The sequence below is a fragment of the Aspergillus udagawae genome, assembly GCF_001078395.1.
Source record: "Aspergillus udagawae IFM 46973 DNA, scaffold_8, whole genome shotgun sequence".
Taxonomy (NCBI): domain Eukaryota; kingdom Fungi; phylum Ascomycota; class Eurotiomycetes; order Eurotiales; family Aspergillaceae; genus Aspergillus; species Aspergillus udagawae.
Window position 1 is genome coordinate 1,395,203 of NW_025091271.1, and position 23,865 is coordinate 1,419,067.

General features: G+C 51.3%; 10 protein-coding genes across 10 annotated transcripts; 7 read left to right on the forward strand and 3 right to left on the reverse strand.

The window, feature by feature from the left end:
* Nucleotides 1-1,821: 1,821 nt before the first annotated feature.
* On the forward strand, nucleotides 1,822-3,621 carry Aud_009962 (ferric reductase family protein; the record flags this gene model as incomplete). The annotated part of the gene is made up of 1 exon (XM_043294805.1): nucleotides 1,822-3,621. One exon carries the CDS (start codon nucleotides 1,822-1,824, stop codon nucleotides 3,619-3,621), a length of 1,800 nt encoding a protein of 599 aa, XP_043150740.1.
* A 515-nt stretch (nucleotides 3,622-4,136) lies between these two features.
* Nucleotides 4,137-4,956, forward strand: Aud_009963 (SDR family NAD(P)-dependent oxidoreductase; the record flags this gene model as incomplete). The annotated part of the gene is made up of 2 exons (XM_043294806.1): nucleotides 4,137-4,229; nucleotides 4,279-4,956. 2 exons carry the CDS (start codon nucleotides 4,137-4,139, stop codon nucleotides 4,954-4,956), a joined length of 771 nt encoding a protein of 256 aa, XP_043150741.1.
* A 71-nt stretch (nucleotides 4,957-5,027) lies between these two features.
* On the reverse strand, nucleotides 5,028-5,543 carry Aud_009964 (putative dUTP diphosphatase Dut; the record flags this gene model as incomplete). Its single annotated transcript, XM_043294807.1, has 1 exon — nucleotides 5,028-5,543. One exon carries the CDS (start codon nucleotides 5,541-5,543, stop codon nucleotides 5,028-5,030), a length of 516 nt encoding a protein of 171 aa, XP_043150742.1.
* Nucleotides 5,544-6,032: 489 nt separating this feature from the next.
* Nucleotides 6,033-8,000, forward strand: Aud_009965 (uncharacterized protein; the record flags this gene model as incomplete). The annotated part of the gene is made up of 1 exon (XM_043294808.1): nucleotides 6,033-8,000. The coding sequence occupies one exon, from the start codon at nucleotides 6,033-6,035 to the stop codon at nucleotides 7,998-8,000; it is 1,968 nt and encodes a 655-aa protein (XP_043150743.1).
* A 320-nt stretch (nucleotides 8,001-8,320) lies between these two features.
* Nucleotides 8,321-8,995, forward strand: Aud_009966 (glyoxalase family protein; the record flags this gene model as incomplete). The annotated part of the gene is made up of 3 exons (XM_043294809.1): nucleotides 8,321-8,755; nucleotides 8,804-8,876; nucleotides 8,925-8,995. 3 exons carry the CDS (start codon nucleotides 8,321-8,323, stop codon nucleotides 8,993-8,995), a joined length of 579 nt encoding a protein of 192 aa, XP_043150744.1.
* Nucleotides 8,996-9,342: 347 nt separating this feature from the next.
* On the forward strand, nucleotides 9,343-9,819 carry Aud_009967 (VOC family protein; the record flags this gene model as incomplete). The annotated part of the gene is made up of 1 exon (XM_043294810.1): nucleotides 9,343-9,819. One exon carries the CDS (start codon nucleotides 9,343-9,345, stop codon nucleotides 9,817-9,819), a length of 477 nt encoding a protein of 158 aa, XP_043150745.1.
* A 569-nt stretch (nucleotides 9,820-10,388) lies between these two features.
* Aud_009968 (glycosyltransferase family 69 protein) lies at nucleotides 10,389-11,787 on the forward strand (the record flags this gene model as incomplete). The annotated part of the gene is made up of 2 exons (XM_043294811.1): nucleotides 10,389-11,283; nucleotides 11,372-11,787. The coding sequence occupies 2 exons, from the start codon at nucleotides 10,389-10,391 to the stop codon at nucleotides 11,785-11,787; spliced, it is 1,311 nt and encodes a 436-aa protein (XP_043150746.1).
* A 957-nt stretch (nucleotides 11,788-12,744) lies between these two features.
* Nucleotides 12,745-14,035, reverse strand: Aud_009969 (polysaccharide lyase family 1 protein; the record flags this gene model as incomplete). Its single annotated transcript, XM_043294812.1, has 4 exons — nucleotides 12,745-13,305; nucleotides 13,372-13,468; nucleotides 13,519-13,644; nucleotides 13,692-14,035. 4 exons carry the CDS (start codon nucleotides 14,033-14,035, stop codon nucleotides 12,745-12,747), a joined length of 1,128 nt encoding a protein of 375 aa, XP_043150747.1.
* Nucleotides 14,036-17,406: 3,371 nt separating this feature from the next.
* On the forward strand, nucleotides 17,407-20,908 carry Aud_009970 (putative rhamnosidase B; the record flags this gene model as incomplete). The annotated part of the gene is made up of 5 exons (XM_043294813.1): nucleotides 17,407-17,650; nucleotides 17,709-17,905; nucleotides 18,452-18,928; nucleotides 18,978-19,693; nucleotides 19,738-20,908. 5 exons carry the CDS (start codon nucleotides 17,407-17,409, stop codon nucleotides 20,906-20,908), a joined length of 2,805 nt encoding a protein of 934 aa, XP_043150748.1.
* Nucleotides 20,909-21,067: 159 nt separating this feature from the next.
* Aud_009971 (uncharacterized protein) lies at nucleotides 21,068-22,066 on the reverse strand (the record flags this gene model as incomplete). Its single annotated transcript, XM_043294814.1, has 1 exon — nucleotides 21,068-22,066. One exon carries the CDS (start codon nucleotides 22,064-22,066, stop codon nucleotides 21,068-21,070), a length of 999 nt encoding a protein of 332 aa, XP_043150749.1.
* Between the last annotated feature and the right edge of the window lie 1,799 nt (nucleotides 22,067-23,865).

A 23,865-nucleotide genomic window follows, 5' to 3' on the forward strand; every position in this document is an offset into this window, starting at 1 on the left:
TGAAACGCTTCCTGCTTTGTCTTCGGAGGCGCGGGATGGAAGAGCCATTCATCTGACCTGGCCGAGGGTACTTGATAGACACATCACATCAGATGATGACTCCCACTCGCTGGTCACGGCAACAATTGGTGGCCTCATGTCTGCGAAACGTATCATCACTATCGGAACCAGGTCAGCTGCGTACCGCGGGCAGATGTCGGAGGAGATACTTCAGCAGCTGTCACGGAATCAGAGTCAATTTCCCCTGATGTGAAGGACGAAGTCAAAGTGAGAGGGATGTGTTCCAAATGGACAACTAAAGATTCTGGTCAAGGCTGGGGTCGCATCAGAAGTGAGGGTTGACAGGGAATCCTTCCACTACGATTTGCTGAGTTATTATTATATTTTGTCGAAAAGTAGATTGGGTACTTGGGTACCCTATATTAATCAAGATTATCAATCCAAGTTTTTTGAATGAGCATATTATCAGATTGAGAAATCATGTTATAGGACAGTGAACTTACATGATATACTATAGAATACCCCAGTTTCCATCACATAGATAAACTTTCAAGCCAGCTACGTAGCATTGTTTTAAACTTCTATCGCTTTCAATGCATAATATCCCTATTATTGGTTTCACACTCCCACTCATACAGAGTATGGCAAGCAAAGCTTGCTCCGGAGAACAGAGATAGAGTGAGATGTACCTCTTATAGTGGTGGGAGAACATGTGACAGGATCAGGTAGGATTTGTTTACAATTAATAATAGTAATGTAGAATTCGCCGAGGTCCAGGCACTAGTGCTTTTGCACAGGCACTAACGCGGATCAACTAATGGCCTGCGTGCAGGGGTCAGGAACAAGAACTCAGGATCGTCTAGACTTTGTTATTCATGCTTACTTCCTAGATCATTAAGGTATGTTGACAATTCCCAACAGTGGCAGGGAGTAAGCTGCCTCCGGGTATGTATTTTTAATGTTGCTATCTCAAGACTCTTATAGAGGCAAGGTGAAGACTTAAGCGAGAGATATCGAATGTCTCATATTTGGGACTATACTATAATTAGGAACTCTGAAACGGTGGGGACAGCGGACAGTTACCAGACCCAGGGTTTGAGCCGGATATTTAGCAACCTGAAACTGCCGATGAGGATCAGTCTCAGACCATCCTATACCACAGACCATATTCAAGTCGATAACTCATCTTTCTGCTTCCCCGCAGAGAGGATACAACATGAGGATACAACCTCCTGGAGCAACGAATGTTTCACCATCGAAGGAGGTTCCCATGGAACGGTTCCTGTCTCCACGGACAGCTCCTCCTTCTTCACAAAAGCGTCTCACACTGAGTCACATGGAGGAGAAGCTTCTCATCTGAAGCACTCTGGCATCCTTTACAGGACAGGAGGTGCGCTTAACTGGAGACAAGCTGGAGCAGCTTTTGTCGTTGATACCTCCGTATGTTTCACCAAGACCCTGAACTTTGTCGCTTAGCAGTTGACACCGAATCCAAAGGTCTTCCCTCGAACGATGGAGAACGATAGATGCCTCTCATTTGTCACTCTTTCTGTCGAAAAGCCGGATAGCCAGGATGACAGCCGCTAAGGTGCCATGGAATCGGACGCAGACCCCTGCCCTCCCCTGTATCAAGCTATGTCATGGTGTGCTGCCCCTAAAAAGAAAAATAAAAAAAAAGAGGGGTATCGCACATGGAGTTCTTCACGCTGATGTCCTGGTGGATCATGCTGTCAATGATTCTTAGAGTGATAGGCGGACTTTATATACCGAGTGAGCACACTGCTGTTGATCATCTTGAGTCTAATAATCTACATCATCAACATGGCGACTAATCGAACGGTGGATTACGCCACAGGCCATGCTGGCCTCAACACTCCTCGCGATGTCCTTTTTGTCCAACTTATCTATTCATCCATGTTGGTCTTCGCCGGGATAGTCCTACTAGCACGGGTGGCTCAAATCGGGCATGCATATCTTCGCTACATCGTCTGTTCCGGTGCAACTGAAAAGCAACAATCATTCTGGAGCATCACGGAATCATCGCTCTGGGTTCGAATCAAAAGCCGTCTGCTCTACGCGCCATTGTTCGGCAAGCGCCATAACCGGGAGATCCAGCTCTCGTCAGCCATGAATATGGGCACTGTGCCTTCCCGATTTGACTCACTTCTTATCTTTGGATATATTGTCAGCCAAATCGTCTACTGCTGTGACCTCAACTATCAGAACGAAACGCCCGCCATCATTGCAGAGCTTCGAGGGCGTTCCGGTACATTGGCCACATTAAACATAGTGCCTCTTGTGCTCTTTGCAACCCGCAACAACCCCTTGATCCCTCTCCTACGGATCAGTTTTGACTCATACAACCTTTTTCACCGATGGTTGGGCCGCATCGCCGCCATCGAGAGCATAATTCACATGGCTGCTTGGGCCGTCAACACCGTCCGAGACGCAAACACGGCCGCACTTGCCCAGCATCTTGCTGAAACGCCCTCCTACGCCTGGGGAATGGTTGCAACTGCAGTCATGGGCTTTTTCATTCTTCATTCCCTCTCACCTGTACGGCATGCCTTCTACGAGACCTTTCTCTGCATTCACCAAGTGGGCGCCTTCTTCATCCTCTTAGGCATATACCTACACCTGGACATGCACAGCCTGCCGCAAAAACCATGGATCCAAGGGATCATTCTCATCTGGAGTGCAGAACGGTCCACCCGACTCCTCTGGCTCGTCTTCCTGAATGTGTCCCGGCGACACGGCATGACAAAGCTGCGGGTAGAAGCGCTTCCTGGTGAAGCCTGCCGTCTCACATTCTTCCTCCCCAGACACTACCCCGTCCCCGCGGGCAGCCACTTCTTCGCGTACATCCCCCAAATCTCCTGGTGGATGTCGCACCCTTTCTCCGCCGCATGGGCAGAACCCTCCAGCACCTCCAGCACCTCCCGCCCGAAAAGCATCCGATCCTCTATCACCGACATCAAATCCCTCACTCTCGAAAGCCAATCCTCCACGTTAAATCACACAGCAGTGACACTAGTCGTCGCCGCGCGCCAGGGCATGACCCGCGCCCTGTACACTCGCGCAATGTCCTCCCCAGACGAAACCTTCACAACAACGGGCTTGCTCGAGGGCCCGTACTCCTCCCACGCAGTGAACATGGCCAGCTACGGCACCGCGATCCTCTTCTCCGGCGGCGTGGGCATAACGCACCACCTCCTCTTCATCCGGGATCTCCTTCTCCGCGCCGCAGACGGCCGAGCCGCCACGCGGTCCATCACGCTGGTCTGGGCGGTCCGCAGCATGGACAGCGTGCGCTGGGTGCTGGAGTATATCCAGGAGATTCTGCAGATGCCCAACGCCGAGACAATCCTGACGATCATGCTGTTTGTGTCGAAGCCGAGGAGTCGCGGCGAGATGCGCTCGCCGGGGGGTGTGATTCGGACGTTTGCGGGGCGGTGTAATCCAGCTACTGTGATGGACGAGGTTATGCCCAGGAGGATTGGGGCGACGGTGGTGTCGGTTTGTGGGCCGGGAGCGTTGGGAGATGATGTGAGGGAGGCGACTAGGCGGCAGGTGGATCGGGGGGCTGCAGTTGATTTTGTGGAGGAAGCGTTTACTTGGTAGGTGGCGTTGGGATATTCTGTTCTACTAGTATGTAAATAATGTCTAATACTGTTGCTGTGCAACAATAAAAGTGTATGTTTACCGACGGCTCGCTATAAGGACTTGCGTATTCGCTTTCGGTAACAGAGACAAATTCTTATAAATGACGCGAGTACAAGCAGAAGTAATCCACTACTATGGAGTAGAGCTACTACTAGTCAGTAATGAGATTGTAGTTTTGGTCCAATCAGCGAGCTCGCAATGCGCCGTTCTGGGTATACTTCGTATCGCATAACGTTATGGCGCTGCGAAGTCAATTCGACCTCGGAAAGGATATCGTTCTCGTCTCTTAGATGGCTCAATATCGTTCGATCTGACCAGGACAGTATCTTCTACGATCTTCAATACGATAATCTCCACAATTGTGTTATAATATAACGTTATGCAATGAAGCATACCGCACATATATAAGACCGCAAATGCCTTCTCTCTTTACAAATCCATAACCCTCAGTCAAGTACAGATTACCAATCAAAATGAGCCTTCAAGGAAAAATCGCCATTGTCACCGGCGCCTCGCGCGGAATCGGCGCCGGGATCGCCCTTCATCTCGCAAAGCAGGGTGCAAAGGTACTTCCCCCTTTCTTCACCTCTGCAGTGCTATGGCTAATCCACACAGCTCACCCTGACCTACACCTCCGCGAGCAGCGCGCAGGGAATCGACGAGCTATGCGTCAAAATCCGCTCCCTGAACAACGGCTCCGCAGCAACCAAGGTCCAAGCCGATCTCAGACAGCCAGACGCCCCAGGCCTGATCCTCGCGGCCACGTTTGAGGCATTCCCCGATGCAGATAACAAGATCGACATCCTAGTCAACAACGCAGGGGTTTCGCAATGCAAGAATCTGGTGGAAACAACCCACGACGACATCTCCTCCGTCTTCGACATCAACGTCTTCGGCTTGATGAACATGACCAAAGCCGTAATCCCGCATCTCCGCGCCCCCGGCCGGATCATCAACCTCAGCTCTGTAGCCGCTCGGCGCGGATCACCTGGTTTCTCGGTGTATTCCGCGTCCAAAGCGGCCGTGGAGGGATTCACGAGGTCGTTGGCCTGTGAGCTGGGTCCGGTGGGGTGTACGGTTAATGCTATTGAGCCTGGGGCGGTGGAGTCTGATATGTTGCGCCGGGAGATTCCGGCTGACGTGCTCGCTTATATCCAGCAAAGTACGCCACTGGGGGGTAGAGTCGCTTTGCCGGAGGATATTGCGCGCGTGGTGACTTTCCTAGCGGGGGAGGAAGGGGGATGGGTGACGGGGCAGAGTATTTGTGTTAGTGGGGGGATGCATATGAATTGATTATCAGTCATGTAACATCAACTAGTCTTGAGAGGTTTAGATGAGTGTATTAATGGCAATGGTCCTATTGGTTAAAGCGACGTCCTCCCCTGGTAAACACCCGCATACCCCTCAACCTCCTCGCTCATCTGATGAAAAACAAACTGCGCTAGGCGCGCAGAGGGATACACCCTCAGTCCGGCGGGATTAAGCACCTGCATCAAGGCACCGACTGCCCCGACATATCCACTGTCCATCACACCGGCGGTGAGCAACACACCAGAGCGGAAGAGCGAGCTGCGCACGAAGATCTGGCCCATGAGGTCAAGCGGGACAGAAACTGTCTCGTTGAATTCGACGAGATAGGATCCCTGCGCGAGATCGAGAAAGCGCTCCTCTGGAGAAGCGGTACTTGATGCGGGGAAGGGGATCTCGATAGTTGACGCGGTCTGGCGACGCTGGTTTTCTAGATCGATTGTTCCGGGCGATGTCCAGGTGAGGACTCGTTTGAGGGTCAGGTCCACGCCGCAGGGCTGGACTTGCAGGGCGGGATTCTGGACATTGCGGATGATGGTGCGGGTGAGGAGAGCGCGGCCAGGGATGATCATTCTATCTCGGTGCAGTCTCGTGTAGTCAGTTGAGAGCCGTTAAAGACAAATAGCACAGTGTAATAGCAAATCAAGGTCTCATATAATAGTGGGCTGAGTGTTTCCAATGACTGTAAACATCGATCCATTGACCGGAAGGGTCTAGTATTAGGCCAAGATATACAGGTGGCTGGGACGGAGCGCCAAGAGAAGTGCTCCAACCTAACTAGCAAAATTAAAGAACAGTCTAGGCCCGCTACTCCTTAGGGAGTATGGCGTCGGCGATTTGCGATAGAGATTTTAAGCTTGGCATAGTTAGCTCATGCCTCGAGGTGCATGAATGAAACGAAAACTGCTGCGAGTCTGTCTGAGTCAGAGATGTGTCTCGGCAATCCACAGTATTGGGACCATCTAGAGATACCCATTCCAGTATATATCCACTCCAGACCACAAGTATCTAGCCTCACTTAGCGTACAGATCTGACCACAAGAAACTCTGCCAATCGTATAATGGATCTGCTTGACCAGTGGGACCCAGAATATGAGGATATCGGCACGCTTGATCTGGATGAGATTTATCAAGAACTGAGTCGCCTCGATGCTTTTGAGCAACTCATAAGATCGAAACAAGGGAGGGATGGTCCTGACTATCCCGACAAGGAAGTTGAAGATGATATCAATGCTGAAAAGGATGGCGAGGAGGCTTCCGTGCAGGACAACCTAGAGGAGACCCGAAAGAACATCGTACTCAATGACATCCGCACACGCCGCATCGCTCTTCGAGCTGGGGCAATGGAACTTTCCCGCGCGAAGATCCGACCGATGACGATAGTTGATTTGCCTGCGGATATTCTCCTCCAGATTTTCGGTTACTTCAAGGACGCCAGGATCGGAAAGCAGGCCCAAATTGACTGGAGGTCGCCGCTCAGGGGCTGGGACGAAGATGATGCCCGTAGGGCTGCCCACGAGACCATCCGGCAAATTCGCCTGGTCTGCAGCCTGTTCAACGACCTGGCGTCTCCGCTGTTGTGTCCGATCCTCCGCATAGATCTTGACCAGGACTCGCTGAACGGGGCTGTGGAGTTGCTCAAACGTCCCCGGATAGCACAAGGTGTGCATGCTATTCAAGTCGGACTGCAGTATCGCCCGCAGGAGCTTGTCTCGGACTGTCCGCGATTCAAGGACCACTGCAAGAAGGAATTAGAGAAAATAGCTGATTTGTGTGAATGGTACACTGACACCTGGCTGGAGTTGGGGTTCGATTCGGATGATGAATTGGTCTGTGAGCTACCGAAGAGGGTATATCGCGCATCGACGCGTTATTGCTCTATAATCAGTCGTTCGTGGGACGACTATTTTAACTCTGACGAAAGTGACGAGAATGAAGAGAATGATGATATCACTGAATCCGAGGCGGATGAATACATGGAGATTCTCGTCAACGGCTATAACGAATATCTCAAAAAGCATAACGAGCAACTACAGCTCATCATGACTGGATCGTTCGTCACCACGGTTGCATCTTGTATCTACCAGATACCCAACGTGGTTGCCCTCGGCTTCACCGACGCAGTGAATCTACCATATTATCGGTTTAACCCGCTAATTTTGCCTAGAGATAAGAGTTTTCTCCCCGAATTCTTGAGTGCAGCGCTGGAGTGGAAAGCAATTGAGGATGTGAACGATACCAAACTCACTCCGGGCGATGTCAAACTTACGCCCGCCAGGATCTTGTTCGAATTGCCGATTGCCATACACAAAACCGGAGCCACCCTGAGAGATCTGTATATTGGAGCATTCCCATGCCGAGGCAGCTTTTCTCAGATCTGTCCCGATACTGTGAGCAATCCCACCGATCCTGCAGCATGGTCTGATCTTCGAGCTGCATATAGCAGCCTCCGCAGAGTCAGCTTCGGATCGTATCTCAACCACCGTTCCATCCGGCACGAGCATCTCCAACCAGTAGATAGGTACTATGTCGACCAGTACGTTGGCGCAATACTGTGCGGTGCGGAGCTGCAAGATGTGCGGATGAGCTTCATTTCGTTGGGGCTCAATGATGGCCGGACCACAATGGAGGGCTGGTACGACCTAGGTCCTGTTCTTGCTGCAGTCAAATGGCCGCGGATCAAACGTTTGGCGATCCTCAACGTCTCCTCAAAGCAAGATGATCTACAAAAGTTCTGCTCCGGGATGCGTGACTCAATGATCTCCCTTCAATTGTCCAGCATACAGCTTTTGAACGGTAGCTGGGCAGGGATTCTGGCCATATTGGACGAGAAGGTTGGGTATAGATTCCCCGAACAGAAAGCCACTGGCTATTTGAGTTCTCTGAGAGGGGGAGAGTTTGGAGAAGAGGAGGTCAGGGAAAGGAGCATCTTCGATGGCTTGGATAGTGACTCGGATGAGCCTGAACGACTCCCTCCGGCAGGGCAGCTGTTGAAGCAGCTGCACCCTTCACTGTTCACACCCCGGTAGCTGGTGTCACTGTCATATAGTGTGCGTTAGAGTCCTACAATCGAGGACTAATACCTATGAATTATTATTATCTTCGCCGCCATTTCACATTGACTTTTAGAAACCCGCCTGGGTCAATTTGTTGGGCAGCTGTAGGTTTACCCATTCCATGGTTCATAGCTACACAGCACCACCAATCGACAGAACCAGCAATACAGATGAGCTTATCGATCATATGATTCTTTCTGCATCATCACGGCTATGACATCTATTACCATGAGACTCCCCTCAACACCCGCCTATCTCCACCACCATCTAACCTCCTTCAATACAACAACACAATGTCCAAAGAAAGCGGCGACCCCAACGCCATCGACCTCCTCTCCCGCATAGCAACTCTCCTCGAACAAGTCGCCAGCAACCTCCACCACAACCATTTCGACCGAGCCACCATTCAGACCATCCTCCTCCAGTACTCCTCGCGCGCCAAATCTGACGGCCACCTCATCAACGCCTCAAGACAGGACTCCCAGTGCGTCGAACACGGCGTCTTCCTCTCCCACGTCCACGTCGAGTTACTCTGCTGGCTAACCAAACACAACTACACCCTTCCAGCGTCCTCAGTGAAATGGTATAGCTGGCGCAAGCTGATTTCGCGGAAGTACCGTCTCCCATCACTATTTTCTGTTCGCGCGCACAGGGCGCAATTGGAGGATCTGTTGCGGAATGTGGTGGATAAGGGGGAACTGCTGCATGCGGCTCTGCGAGCTCAGGAGGTTTGTCGTAGGTCCCTGCAGAGAGAGCGTCGCTGATTGGGGTTGTAGGTTGAGGTTCCAGATGTTGCGATTGATTATCGACAGGTGACGCCTCAGGCGCCGCAAGGAACGCCGCCAGAAGGTATGTAGTCTTTTTTTTCTGTTCTGGGGATCGGTCTGATTGCTATAGCTCTTCATAAACTGCTGCACCGCGCGATGCTGGATGAGGTGCTACTTCGGGAGGGAAGGGTATCAAGCTGATCATTATGCTGGGGGTGTTGGCTTTGGCCATTCTATATTTGGTTTCGGAAGCTAGCTTTGAACATTTGATTGCTGCTTTCGTCTGCATCCCAGTATGTACTACCTACAGCAAATAATCATCTATCCGTCTTTTGCTTTCATAATTCCATTACATCCATTATACGATGGAGTGATACTTGCGACGACAACTTACCTGACTAATATCTCGTATCCAGCCTCCAGCTGACAAATGGACTCTCCAGAACAAGGTCTAGCCCCTGCATAAACACATATATCATGAGCATATCCCCACCATCCCGAGAATCAACTTATACAATCAAATTGCAATCAGCAAAGCATCTGACAAAATGTCCCACTCCCACCTCACCCCGCAAACCCCAACCCTAGCCACCACCCCAGGAACAGGCCACATCCCCAGCGCAACCTCACACATCCGCATCGCGCGGCCCTGTCGCAATTTCACCGCCGCAGAGCGCTTCTACGTAACTGGACTAGGCCTCAAAGTCCTTTGGCGCAGTGGGCCCGCGCACGATGTCGAGGGCGGCCATGAACTGCTGATGCTGGGGTGGCCGGGTGCAGCGTGGCATTTGGAGCTGGTCTTGGTGTCTGGTAATGAAGAGAATGCGCCTCGGCCGACTGAGGAGGATCTGTTGGTTATTTATGTGGATGGGGCGATTGAGCCAGCGGTTGTGGAGAGGTTGATTGAGGGTGGGGGAGTGAGGGTGAAGCACTCGAATGAGTATTGGGAGAAGTGGGGAGTTACGGTTAGGGATCCGGATGGGTATTTGTTGGTTTTGTGTCAAAGGGGGTGGACGAATGTTTAGATCTAGGGTTTGGGGGTTTGATCATTCAATGATATGATGTGATATGCAGGCTCGCATGTGATTGAGCATTGGATCCTCTCGAAGGAGCAGTCATAGAAAATGCGCTTCCGCCTTTCGCGGTTGTAGGGTGCGGTCTTCCCATCATAGATGTCAATCTTGCTGCAAGAGAATGTATATTAGAAAAATAAATTCTGGGTCGGCTGCATGCTTCGCTGGTTCGCTGAACAGCGCTAAAATATATATAGCCTTGCACCAACGACATGCCTTGGACTCTGTCCGCCTGTGAAGTACCTTCCTAGGGATACTGCACTGTATGCTTTCCTGACATTGAAGTTGAAGACAATCACTTCTGTTTCCTGGGGACCATATTCTGCGATGCGTTAGGCTGGCTGCTACAGGCTTGTCCGACGCGGAGATGTGACTCGATATTGGCACGTGATGTTTATCCTCCTGGGCTCCGTTGTCGGTGAAAAGCGGCAGAACCGGCGACAAACACATCATCCTTTGTCTATTACTCTAGATAACTCGCATCGTCACTCATCTAATGATGCGACTCCCGGCTCGCTCCAATGCAACTGTTCCCTCCTGAGTTCGGCCCATTTCTCCGTCATGGGCTGCTTCGCCGGTACGGACCGCGCCGCCGCCTTCTCCAGGCCTTGCTGATAAGCTTCGCGCTATGGACCGTCCTAGAAGTCCTACTCATATATCAACGGGTCTCAACAGCGGACGCGATCAAGCCCCGTATGCCACAGAAACCGGAGCGAATATACATTGCGAGCATGCACTGGAACAACGAGGCGATTCTCCGGAGTCACTGGAATGACGTAATCATCCAATTGGCTAAAGCATGGGGTACGGAGAATGTGTTCGTCAGTGTCTATGAGAGCGGAAGTTGGGATAATACAAAGGGTGCGCTTCGTGATCTTGATGCGGAGCTGGATCGCCTCGGCGTGAAACGGAATATCACCCTCTCAGACAGGACTCACGAGGATGAAATTTCCGTTTCTCCCTCGAGTGAAGGCTGGATAGATACTTCTCGCGGTCGGAAGGAACTCCGGCGAATACCTTACCTGGCTCGGCTCCGTAACTTGACTTTGCGTCCTCTGGAGGATCTTGAACGACAAGGCATAGCGTTTGATAAGATCCTCTTCTTGAATGACGTTGTATTCACCGTACGTATCAATCCTACTACAGCATTGTTGAAGAATGACTTCCAACCCTATTCGATGCTCGCGCAGGTGGATGATGTTATTGAACTTCTTAACACAAACGACGGGGTATACGCCGCCGCTTGCTCTATAGACTATTCCCGACCCCCGTTGTATTATGATACTTTTGCTTTGCGGGATAGCGATGGCGATGAGCATGTCATGCAAACGTGGCCTTATTTTCGTTCTACAACATCTCGGCATGCGCTCTACAACATGTCACCTGTCCCCGTCAAGAGTTGCTGGAATGGCATGGGTAAGCTCATCTTTGCATGACCCCATATCATCTCTTTCATTGTAGTGTATCTGTTCTTCCTTTGCTTTGACTCACCCGGCTTGAACAGTCGCGATGCCCATTGAGCCCTTCGTCTCGGCCACGCCGCTGCGATTCCGTGGGATTTCCGATTCTCTAGCACTATTCCATCTTGAGGGCTCTGAATGTTGCTTGATCCATGCGGACAATCCTCTCTCGGGACACCAGGGCGTCTACCTGAATCCCAAGGTCCGTGTTGGTTATAATGGCGAGGCATACGAAAAAGTCCACCCTGCTGGCTCCTGGCTTTCTCCACAATATATTGCCGTAGCTATGTGGGAGAACAGATTGCGACGTTGGGCTACCACGACTCTTTTCAAGAAGTGGGTCGTTCAACGGAGAGTTGCCCAGTGGATGGCTCTCTCTAGCGGTCGACATGAACCCGGCGACTTTTGTTTGATTAACGAGATGCAGGTGCTCGTTGCGAATGGCTGGGCCCATGTGTAGAGCCTCATTGAAAACATAACCTTCGGTTCTATCCTACCCTAAAGTGTGGCCGAAATCGTACTTGATGGATTCTATTACGATGTTTGCCAACCACCGAGTAATTGAGTGTTTCCATAACAATTCTCGGATGGCGGCTGAAACATTGGGACCGCGAGGAAATTTCGCGCCCTATCTCAATTTAGCTTCGTCAGTGAAGTTGTTCACTTAGAACACCAGAAATCCGGCAATAACGGCTGAACATGGTCTGATATTTCTTCCGAGAGGGAGTCGTCTTGCTCATCCAACCTGGCGTCGCATGCGCCGTGCACCGAACTCACGAATGTGGCTACGACATGGTCGTTGAACCAGCACAGGTCAGGCCGGGCGTAGGGTTCTACAGAACAGGCAAATCTTCAAACCTGCTCAAATGGACTATCGCAGATCTGATGAGCCTCTGTTGCCTCGACCGCTGTCCAAGTTTGTTTGACTGTCCGATATACGAATTCCAGTCGATAAGCGATCTTGATGTTGGGACATATATTCTAGTCGCTTAGATCCGGGGGGTCGAGACATTTAGCCACAGTGCAGGATCAAACACAATGGAAACATATAGGACTTGCACTTTTGGTTTTCCAACTAAACCCTATCGGTCTCACATCTGTTTGATTTGTGGTCCGATGCATCGGCGAGTGAGCTATGCTCCTCTACCGCCGATAATCGAGCGCATTTTGAGGACTTAATACTTGGTTTTAGGCTAAATCCGTACATGCGGCTCTCCCTTAGACAATCAATAGCAACATTGTGCCATCTATCTACATCAACGTCAATGCGGCATAATGTATGACATGCGACAATGTGAGTGGTAATCTGTCGATTGCTATGCGTACACATATTCTCACCCACTATAGTTAGACTGATATTAATAGACTTAACTAGAGTACAGTCCACGCAATAGTTATCCCCCCTCGAAATGCGCAGTCACAGATGGCCCTGACCAGCGGAAGAGGCAGGACCAGTGCCAGCCGCACTCGCCGAGGCAACCGTCTGACCCTTGAACTTAGACAGCACATCAGTAGTCGACCCGGAGAGCGTCCCGGAGCTGGAGAACGAGTTGGCGACACAGTCCCGGCCGATATAAGACTTGCAGGTAGACGAGGCGCTCGAGGAACCGAACAGCTCACCCGCGAAGCTGGACGACTCGACGGCAGCAGTGACGTCGGAGAAGAGGTTACCCTCGGCGAGGACATAGGCGCCGGAGCCGATCTCGAAGGCGTGGTTGGAGTTGCCGTTCCAGTAGTTGTTGACGGCGTGCAGATAGGTGTTGCCCTGGACCTTGGGGGCGCGGCCGCTGGTCTTGTAGAAGTAGTTGCCCTTCATGGTGACCTTGTCGCTGGAGCCGTCCAGGTAGACGTTCCAGTAGTGGTGGTTGTCGCAGGTGGCCGAGTAGTCGGACTCGCCGTCGATGTAGTTGTTGGAGAGGGTGACGCGGTTGCTGGCTTCGGTGCCGAGGACGTAGTGTTGGCGGCCGATGCGAGCGGTCTGTCACTTAGGCTCAGTCTTTTCTATTTTCAACTTGTCTGTGTGTGTGTGTGAGGGAAAACGTACAGTCACATGGTCGATCCAGACGAGGTCTGCCTGGTTGATGGTGATGGCGTCGCCTCCCCAGACGTACTTGGGGTTGATGTCAGTGACGGCGATGTTCCTGGCAAGTCAGGTCAGCGTAATCCTTCACTTTTATTTTCTTGTACTGACTGAATGATGATGTTCTTAGCGCCGCTGACGATACGAAGGCCCTTGCCCTTGATGACGCCGGAGGTGCCCTGTCCGATAAGGGACTTGTTGGAGTTGACGGTGATACCAAGTGAGCCAGCATTGTCACTACTTGTGTTAGGATCATGAAACAAAATTCCGATGGAGCACCATACTAGCTGACAGAGACAGAAGGAGCATCCGGCTCGTAGTTGGTGCACCAGTTGTCCTTGTTAATCGCTACCTGGCAGCCAGAAGCAGTACCCCAGGGAGCGCAACCAGTCCCGGTGGTGGTACCCTCTGTGCCAGTGAAGTCAAAGGTCTTGGTGAGCACAATCACACGGGCCTCACTATCACCGAGATACGAGACCAGCTCGTCGGTGGTGGAAGGGTAAACGGCAGTAGCGCTACCACCGCCGGTCACGGACGAGGCGAAACCCTCGGCGGTGCCTTGGACGCCAACCGCAATGGCCCGGGAGACCAGAGCGCCGATGGTGGTAAGGAAAGCAGCGTACTTCATCCTGGAAGTAGGCAAGGAACGAATGACTGAGGTAAATGAAGAGAAGAAAAAGCAAAAGAATGACAAGGTGCGGTGTGCTGAGGAACAAAACATCTGCCATGAGTTGCAGATCACTAGTTTTATATACCGGTTGGCCCTCGACCCCTGGAGGACCACCATAGTACCATCTCAAACAGCATTGTAGAATGGTCTGTCAGAAATTCTCCGTCGAGTGGAGAGGGAGAATTACTCAGTGAACGCCAATCCACCAGTACTCCACCAGTTGGTTGAATCGGCGATGGAAAGGAAAAATGTCTCTACAGGGCGATTCGGATGCCGATCTTCCCCCCATCTATGTAGGTTCCGGTAAGTGATCCGATATCTATGCGAGACAGCTCCACCGCGCGCGGCGTGAATAATGTGTGTTGATTCGTCGGTACAGCTGCTTTGATTCGTGAGTTTCAGGTATATCGTCGTCGTTGATGATGTTGAGGTGGGCAATGCAGAAGAAACACGGTATGACGCGGCCTATCCTGCGATGACGAATTAGGGGAGAAGCTTCTGCAACATTTCGGAAATACGCCGAATATTGCGATCAATGTAATAATACTTTATTTGTATATGAATTGATTAACAGCGTTTAATGGGAAGACCACGCAATGGAATCTCATGCCACCATGGGCTCCTGTTGAGCTCTCCATCCGCGGTCTGAGCCTGGCCCTACAGCATTACGTAGACACTGACGAGTCAAGCGAGACATAATATCTCTTGTCTTTACATTGATCTTATGAGGTATTGGTCAGTAACTGTCACTATTCTCAATCAAGCATCATGGCTGGCTGGGCAGCCCTTCTGCCTGGCCGCTTAATTTAAGCTTAATCTATACTCAGGATCCATGACTCCATATGCTTTCATCATGATCATGCTGATTGATGGGTCCAGTGAGCGGATATCATGATCATTACGGCAAGTGTCGCATTATATCAACACAGAAATTGAGTATAGTTTGAGGTTCATGTAAGCGTCGTGGTGTTGTGGAGCGGATATATATTCGCAGACCGTTAATGAAGTTAAGGGAAGACTAAAAAAAGAACTACAATTACCTATTTCTTTCCAACTCTCAAGATGTGAAATGGTTTCAGGATATGCTGGTCATGCATCATTGACATGATATCAACAAGTATTTATTCATACAGCACCCTCGCAGCAAAAGTGTATCTTTATGTGCATAAACAAGGAATGTACCAGATTCAGGGCTGGAGAAAATTACGGAGGTGTGGAGCAAGCACTTCTTGAACAAGAAAATGACTCTCGAAAATATTACTTCACATGGATTACAGATTATGCATCCTATATCAACAGGGCAAATATAGCCCATAGTACCTTCTGTCAGTCTCAGGGTAGGCAGATCCTAGAGTCATCTGCTGATGCTGAGGATTTGCAGTCCAATGGTGCTGAATTACATCATGATTCCTTCTGGATCGCAACTATCACCAGTAAAATCAACGACAAACAGCGTTGCTGTTTAGCGCGATTACTGTATGTGCCTGCGTTTGGGAGCGGACGAGTTCGCCCGTGCTGGTAGAAATTCGCTCCAGAAAATTCGGAGTTTAGCATCATCGATCACTCCCATGCAAGAGCAGTCCAAATTCCAATAAGGCTGAAGAATGGAATTCGCAAGGAGAAGAGGTGTCAAGGGATGCGAGACCTGTAGCTATATCAATGCGGATGGTAACGTCCGTGAGTTTTCCACAATCAACAATGATAGTCACGCTGGAAGTCCAGGTTGAGGCCAACATGGTTCTCGCAGAGCCCGCATCACTTGAGAAATTGACAAGTTATTCGCCTGTAATATGGGCGAATACATTGATCTACCGCAATTGGTCGTTGTGTCTAGCGGCAAGAGCTCTGTCCTGGAGGGCTTGACAGAGGTGAAGTTTCCTTAAAATAGTGCCCTATGCACCTGGTTTACAACCCAGATCATATTTCAGAGAAATCCAAGCTTAAAGACTAGGAAAGTCTCTGGCTCAATCATCTCACCAACGGACAACGACGAGAGGGACAACGCTACTTGGAGTATATCAGATATTGAGGCACTCAATGAGAGTGAACTTGGGAAAATGATGAGTGAAGTAAATTTGTCCTTTTCCAAATGATGGGTGTAAAATTAACTTGCCTAAGATTCATATAGCCATAGGTTTATCAACTTCGGCAGGAGACGACTCGCCAACATTTTCCTCCGTCATGCAGGTTGAGTCACAATGGATAAAACTGGACACGCGAGGCAAGTATCTCAAGTCAGGCTATTTCTATAAACCTTGTCCTTCCCCCAGTCCTTAGGCCTACACCGCGTTTAGGTGTCAGTACCGGCGGGGCACTGCCAAACGTGGAAGAGGCAATGCATACGGCATCGTACGAGGTTGATGAGCTATTAGACATGGCTGAAGAGGGAAGAACGATTGGCCCTGACGTGGATCCCCAAATAGATACCTATCCATTGCGTAAGAGTTAATATCCGCTGTCGTATCTGAGTCTTCATTTGGGGTATGGAACTGAATTCTACGTTGCGTGGATGGATTAACCCGAGGGCCATGGAGATGGCGTCCATAATCCGGGACTGGCATGAGGCAGAGTATGTCAAGCGATGCTATACTTGGGCCCCACTGCACACGAGTCCATGACAAATGGCTTCATTTGACCAAACCCCTCACTGGAACTGATTCCTCCGCCGAGAAATCCGAATACGCCTACATTCCATGCGTCCTTTTTAGGCCTTGACAGGAGAGAGGAAAGTGTAGAATGCGAGCGGTAGCCTCATCCCATACACCCTCCGTGTCCTCATTCCATGGAATCGCGATGTACCTCCCAATTGAGAAGCCCAAGCCACCAAGGCGGTCGATACAGGAACCTGAACGCAGATGTGAGTGGAAGGTCTTGGCTCCCTTGGCGCTGGGCAGAGGAACAGCTTTTTATAGCAGCCCTGGAACGGCTTGGCAGCAGATAATCAAGATGCCAAGTCCAATACGAGGGACGGAGGAATCGGCCTCTGCAGGCCAAGCGTCATGTTCCACTGGCATGATTCCGCAGGTGAAGAAGATGCTGGGATTCGAATGACGATACGAGGTTGCATCGTATTCAGGTTCGCTTCTCGTCGGCTTCATTTGGGGATGCCGAAATTAGCAATGGAAAATGGCATCGACGAATGCGAAGTTGTCTGCGTGATGAGGATGAACGTTTTGGTCGAGGAGGGCGTCCTGTGAGGGAACAAAAGGTATATAAACCCCTCGACATCCACGAGAATTGAGAGAAATCAACAAGCACCTCACAAGAAGCAAGCAAGCAAGCAAGTAAAGAAAGCATTCGGCAAGTATCACAGCTCCACCATCTTCAATATGAAGTTCATCGTCGTCGTCAACGCCCTCATGGTAGCCCTCTGCGGCCACCTCGCCCTGGCCTCTACCATCGGCCACCCCTCCCTGATGCCCCGCGAGGATGCCTTGAGCGACAACAACAGCACTGTTGCCACTCCCTACGGCAACATCGTGAGCTCCGTCCTCGAAGACGGCAAGAAGAAGATGGAATTCTTCGACGTCGACGGCACCCTCGAAGTCACTGCCATCGAGACCGCTGAAGGAAGTACGTCCTTTGCCCCCTTCACAAGCCCGCAAACACAAACACAAACTAACGGACATAGCTGCGACCTTCTACGATGCCGAGGGCAAGGAAGTCAACCTCGCGGACATGGATGACGACGACGAGGACCTGGAGAAGCGCGTGCCCAAGTGGAAGCTCGCGATCAAGTTCGCCAAGCTGATTGCCAAGTATGGCAAGCGGGCCTGGTCGTACATCTACTGCGTCGGTACTGCTCCGTTCTGGAAGTGCGGTGACGAGGTGAGTTATTCTTTGCCCGAGGGGTAAAGGAAGCGGCTGACGAGATAGTTCCTTGACTGTGCTACTGCTGGCCGCGCTCCATGGAACTGCTACGAGGGAGCTATTTGTGTTGGATGGAGCGTTCACAAGCACTGCAAGTAATTGCGTGTAGGTCACATATTGTCCAGAATGGACATGATTGGTGGCTTGGGTTGCTAAGAGACCAGAGAGATAATTTGGCGGGAGATTAGTTCTGCGGGAATGTGTTATCTGTTTCTGATTTCGGCTTTGTGAATTCAGATGGATGGTAAAGAGACGTATAGAAGTTGAAGTTGATCTTTAAATTGTTATCCCGTGGTCTATGCTTCTTGACCTCCCACAGTAGCAGTATGGCAAGCGGGGGAATGTCGGGGACCATTCCCCCGAGCCATCAACCAGATAAATATCCTCTAAGCCCCAGCTCCGCATCAGATCTTTATACCAGGGATTCAATACAACATGATCTCCCCAGATGAACAAAAGGTACCTCGCCTCTTCTAACCCAACAACCTAATACTAACTGCACAGACCATAAACTCCCTCCAGTCCAACTGGATCTGGGCCCCAAAGTGGATCGATAGCTCCCCGGCCAACACGGCCGGTAAAATCGTCCGATTCAACCGTCACGTATCTCTGTCTTCTCCCGCTACACAAGCGCTAGTCCACTGCTCAGCGGATACACGCTACAAGCTCTATGTCAATGGCATGCGGGCGGCAGTTGGGCCCGCCCGCGGCAGCCCTCTGATCTGGTACTATGACACGGTGGACATTGCACCGCATCTGCGTGTGGGAGACAACGAAATTGTCTTTGTTGTGCTGAGGTATTTCAATGCGTGCAGGGGTGCGATGCCCTTTGAGCGGACCGCCTTTCCAGGGCTAACGGTTGTGGGGATGATCGAGACCGAGACGGAGGCTGTGGATGTGCAGTCAAGGGAAGGGTGGTTGGTGCAGGTGGATGAGAGTGTGCAGTTCCCGATGGGACTGGTTGACGATATGTTTCTGCATGTAGGTATCTGTATCTTCTGCGAGAGAGTGGCGGAGACTAATCGGATAGATTAATGAGCGCCTTACTCCGACTGTGCTGGAGGAGCCGGTTACGCCAATGGCGTACGGGATACGAACGTTGAATGGAGATCTGTCGCCATGGCGTCTACGGCCTCGTCAGATTCCCATGCCTGAGGAGACTCCAGTGGATGTTGGTCTGGTCCGAAAGTCCCAGAGTAGCAACCATATTGACGAGTGGACGGGGTTTCTGAACGCAAAGCAGATACTGACACTCCCGGCCAATTCCTCGCATGTGCTTGAATTCCAGGCAGAGGTTCATTCGACTGCGTTCCTGCGCTGGTCCTTCCGAGCTGCGCAGGCGTCTCGCATAACCCTCAAGATCACCTATTCCGAAGGATACGAGCAAGAGCCGCGGGCGTACCCATTCTTCCGTACAAAGGCCGATCGACTGGACGCGGTGAATGGACGTCTCATTGGGCCGTATGACGAGGTGACCTTCGACTTACCGGCCGGCAAGACGATCGTCTACGAGCCGTTCTGGTTTCGCACGTTTAGACTGATCCGGCTTGAGATCGCCAGTGGACCTGCGCCGGTTGAGCTCCTCTCGTTCGACGCTACCCAGGTCAATTATCCGATGGCAGTCCAGGCTAGCTGGAAGGAAGAGGGGGACGAATACAGCGAGAGGATCTGGGAGGTTTCTATCCGCACAATGCGCAACTGCATGTTCGACGGGTACTCCGACTGTCCGTTCTACGAGCAACTCCAGTAAGACACCACTCAGCAACTAAAGACGTACCTAACATCCTCAGATACTCTGGCGACAGCCGCTCCGTCGGTCTATTCCACTACCTCCTCTCCGGTGACGACCGCCTCATGCGCCAGGCCATCACCAACTTCGCCGTCTCCGTCACACCAGAAGGTCTCACCCAGTCCCGATTCCCGTCGCACGTCCCGCAGATCATCGCTGGGTTCTCCCTCTACTGGATTCTCCAAGTCTGCGACCACCACTTCCACTTCGGTGACACAGCCTACGCCCGCTCCTTCCTCCCCCGCATCGACGGTGTCCTCGAGTTTTTCCACGCCCACACCGACTCCCTCGGTCTAGTCAGCAATCTCCCAGACGACGTCTGGCAATACGTCGATTGGGTGACAACCTGGGACGCAACAGACACCCATTCAGACAAAGGCGTGCCCACGTCGGGCCGCCAGTCAAACCGACACACCTTCTTCAGCCTCCTCTACGCCTACGTCCTCAAACAAGCCGCGCAGCTCCTCCACGCCGTGGGCCGACCCGGCCACGCAGACGAGTACACCGCGCGCGCCGGTGCCGTCCTCGCCGCCATCCGCAAGCACTGCTACGACGGGCGCTTCTTCACGGATTCCACGGCCGATATTGCCGACGCCGGTGCCTATTCGCAGCACTGCCAGGTGTTCGCTGTGCTATCTGGTGTGGTGGCAGAGGATGATCGTGCGCGTCTGCTGACGGAGAGTTTTGCGGAGACAAGGTTCGCAAAGTGCTCGTATGTGATGCAGTTTTATGCGCTGCGGGCCTTCTCGCTGGCGGGCGATGAGGCATATGAGGCGTATTGGGGACGGGTGTGGGATCCGTGGCGGCGGATGCTGGAGTGTAATTTGACGACGTGGGAGGAAGATGATGTGCGGCAGCGCTCGGATTGTCACGCTTGGGGGAGTGTGCCGATCTATGAGTATTGTACGGAGATGGCGGGGGTGAGGATCGATGCGCCTGGGGGCCGGAGGGTGTTGTTCAAGCCGCGGTTGAGGCTGAGTAAGGACATCTCGGCGAAGGTGGCGGTTGGGAGGGACAATGTCGCGATGGTGAGGTGGGAGACGGTGGACGGTGAGACGAGGGTGGAGCTGAGCTTTGAGAGAGCTGTCGACGTGGCTTCTCAGATGCCGGGGGAGCAAACGGTCGAGCATGGAGTGGTGCAGTCGCTGTTGTTCACATGGAAAGACCATTAGGGTTCTTACATATTGCTCAGGAACTAAGAAGACTGTATTCATGCAATCTAAGGATGCACTGTCTAATCGGTATCAGGTGTAAGGCTAGCTACTCAGGTCTAATTCTAAGCGATTGAATAGGCAATTCAGCATGAAAGCACACCACTCCTCAATCTTTACCTACAGATGAATGGCCACAACTTTGGCCGGCTCAATGAGCTTACCCAGGATGGGTGAAAACTGTCCCCCACTCGTTGTGACATAAAGCACTGAACCATCCTTATTGCCAGCAACCGCAGTTGATCCACCAACAGCAATCGTAAACTGATTTCCAGCCACCAACTTGACTCTCCCCTTTGGATCAACCCTCACCAGCCCATTGTCCGGGTTCGTCGAGATGTACGCCGTCCCATTGCTCCCGAGCATAAAATCATCCGGAGTAATCCCACTAGTAAGGACCTCAACAGGACCAGTGGCAGAAGCTCCGCTATTCACCGGGACCCTGCAGAACAACATCTGCGTGGTACTCGTGTAGTAGACATACTTTCCGCGCACATCAATACCATTAACACCAACAGCATACGGCTGGCCCGCAGCAGGAAGCATCGAGGCATCAGACAGTGCCTGCGAGTATACTCCCGACGTCATATCCAGCCGCCAGATCACGCCCTTGGCGGAGTCCGTAATGAGAAGCAGGTTCTGCCCGAACCGCGCAATGCCATTCGGGAACTCAGCTTCGGGGATTCGTGCCAGAATACTCGCTGATGGTGCAGCGCTACCCGAGGCATCAAGTCTCCAGATCGCGTATGAACCGGGGGTGCTCGTGACGGTGGAGATGGAGAAGTTGCCTACAACCACTGCGTAGACGTCTCTGTCGATTTCGGTGATGCCTAGCAGACTGGTGGCATTGGGGAAGGTGTAGAACAAGGAACCAGCTTCCGCGGTGTTGGTGTTGGCTGGGTCGATCAGCCACAGTTCGGGGACGTCAAGGCGCGTCGCAAGGAGGCTTCCGTTAGGTCGGACTGCAAGGTTTTCAAGCCATGTGCCGTTGCGAGTGAACTGGAAGACTGTCGATGTTGACGAAGGGTTGGTTGTTGGAAGCGTAGGCAATGCCAGTGTTGGACTGATCAACGTGGTAATTAGGGCATAGAGCCAAAGGATGTTTGGATGGGAATACATAGTGGATCGAATGTAAGTACGCTCTTTATGTAGAGTAGTAGGAAGCACGAGGGAGTGTTTTGCCATGGATAAATGTCTGTTCCTGCAGCTATTTATACTTGACTTGTCTGCCAGTTTACGGTCTGGGAATGGATTTACAGAACTCTCTGGAATTGCATACGACCATTTTCCTCCGACTCGATTTGCTTCGCTTGCTTCCAGATTCCGCTTTCCTGCCTATGGGTTCTAGAATGAGATAGTTATTAGCTCGGATTGGTTGGCAACTCCCGCCTCATGCAATGTCACTATGGCTAATCTGACATCTGTCTTTCCATATTCTTTGTCAGCTATTGAATGGATACAGATTATGAAGAGATTACCAATGAGAAGTGTTGGTTCTGAATCACTTGTTCTTTCATAATCATTGCTAGCTTATTATGTTATCAGCGCTAATTTCGCACTACTTAATAGTAGTACGCCACTGACGCTATATACAATTCCCCTGCAAGCTATACACATCCACATATCAGCATAATCCCATAAAAGGACCAAGAACATACCTCATGAGCTTGTTCAATCTTTTCAGCTTGGAAGTATCCATACTCAGTCGCGTGCAGGATCACTTGCACCAGATCTTCCTGCCAGAAGTCTGGCCAGCCTCTGGCTGCAAGGCTAGTCTTGAAGGTCTTTTGATAGATAGCCTGAAATCCACATTCAATCCAAGACTTTCATCGACTTCACCATCTCTTCCAAAGTATAATACCACTCGGCAATGTTGAATTGACGCTTTAAAGATCTGTCCGCGCTCAGGAGGATCGACTTGACAAATCCACCAAGGTCAGCGGAGGGACCAAGGAGTGGCATTGCGGCTTTGAGATGAGCTGGCTCTGGAAAGACTAGCTTGTAGGAGGAAGGGTCGCTTAATATAGGGACCAGAGACTCTAAGAAAATAGAATTATAGATGCCAAGATGGTTGATGGTGGGTGAGATTGCAAGGGAATGGATATACTCGTCGACGCGGGCTTTGCTGTTAAAGTGCCCAGCTTGTGGCCAATGACTCAAGGCTGGATGGTGATGTCCGCACTACAAAGACGCGATTGACCGCATGTTCCAGTACTATGATCTAAGAAACTACAGCTATATGGATTCGAGAGGTCCTGGATCAAACACCGAGAAAAGGCCCAGCAGAGACCCTACAGGTCTTGTAGAGCCACGGGAATGTGAGTCAATCCCCCGCGAGAGCTCATTCATTCCCTCAGCGATCGTGCCATCGACTTCTTTCTTGCAGCTCACGTATTCCATGACCGTGGCAGTGCCCGAGGTTAATATGAGTATCTTTCTGTGCTCTGTGAGGAGGTCAGAAATTGGAAACAACCCTCTGTGAGCTTGAGCACTGTCACACTCGCAGTGTACGCTATAGCTTCTAATATACAGCTCTCCTTGAGGAGTCCTAATGCTAATACAGGCGTGCTCTTCACCTTTTTAATGCCGCACTATCCTCACAAGAGGAAATGGCACATGACAGCACAATCATGTTAATACTACTTCTCAGCACATTTGAGACAACTACCTCGGGCAGTCCACAGTCGCTTTCACGATGCGATGCCCATATCAGAGGTGTAATGATGATCATCCACCTGCGAGACCATCGCATGCTTGAGTCCTGTCATGGGCAGAAGCTGTTCCTGCATATCTGCTGGTGTCTCTGCGTCATCGTTTCAGCGGCTGCTCTTTGTTCCAAGTACCGAAAGGCTTGTGACTCTGCTGCCATGCTACATCATCAAAATCCATACACCTTTTGGTAAGGATGGGGTGAGACA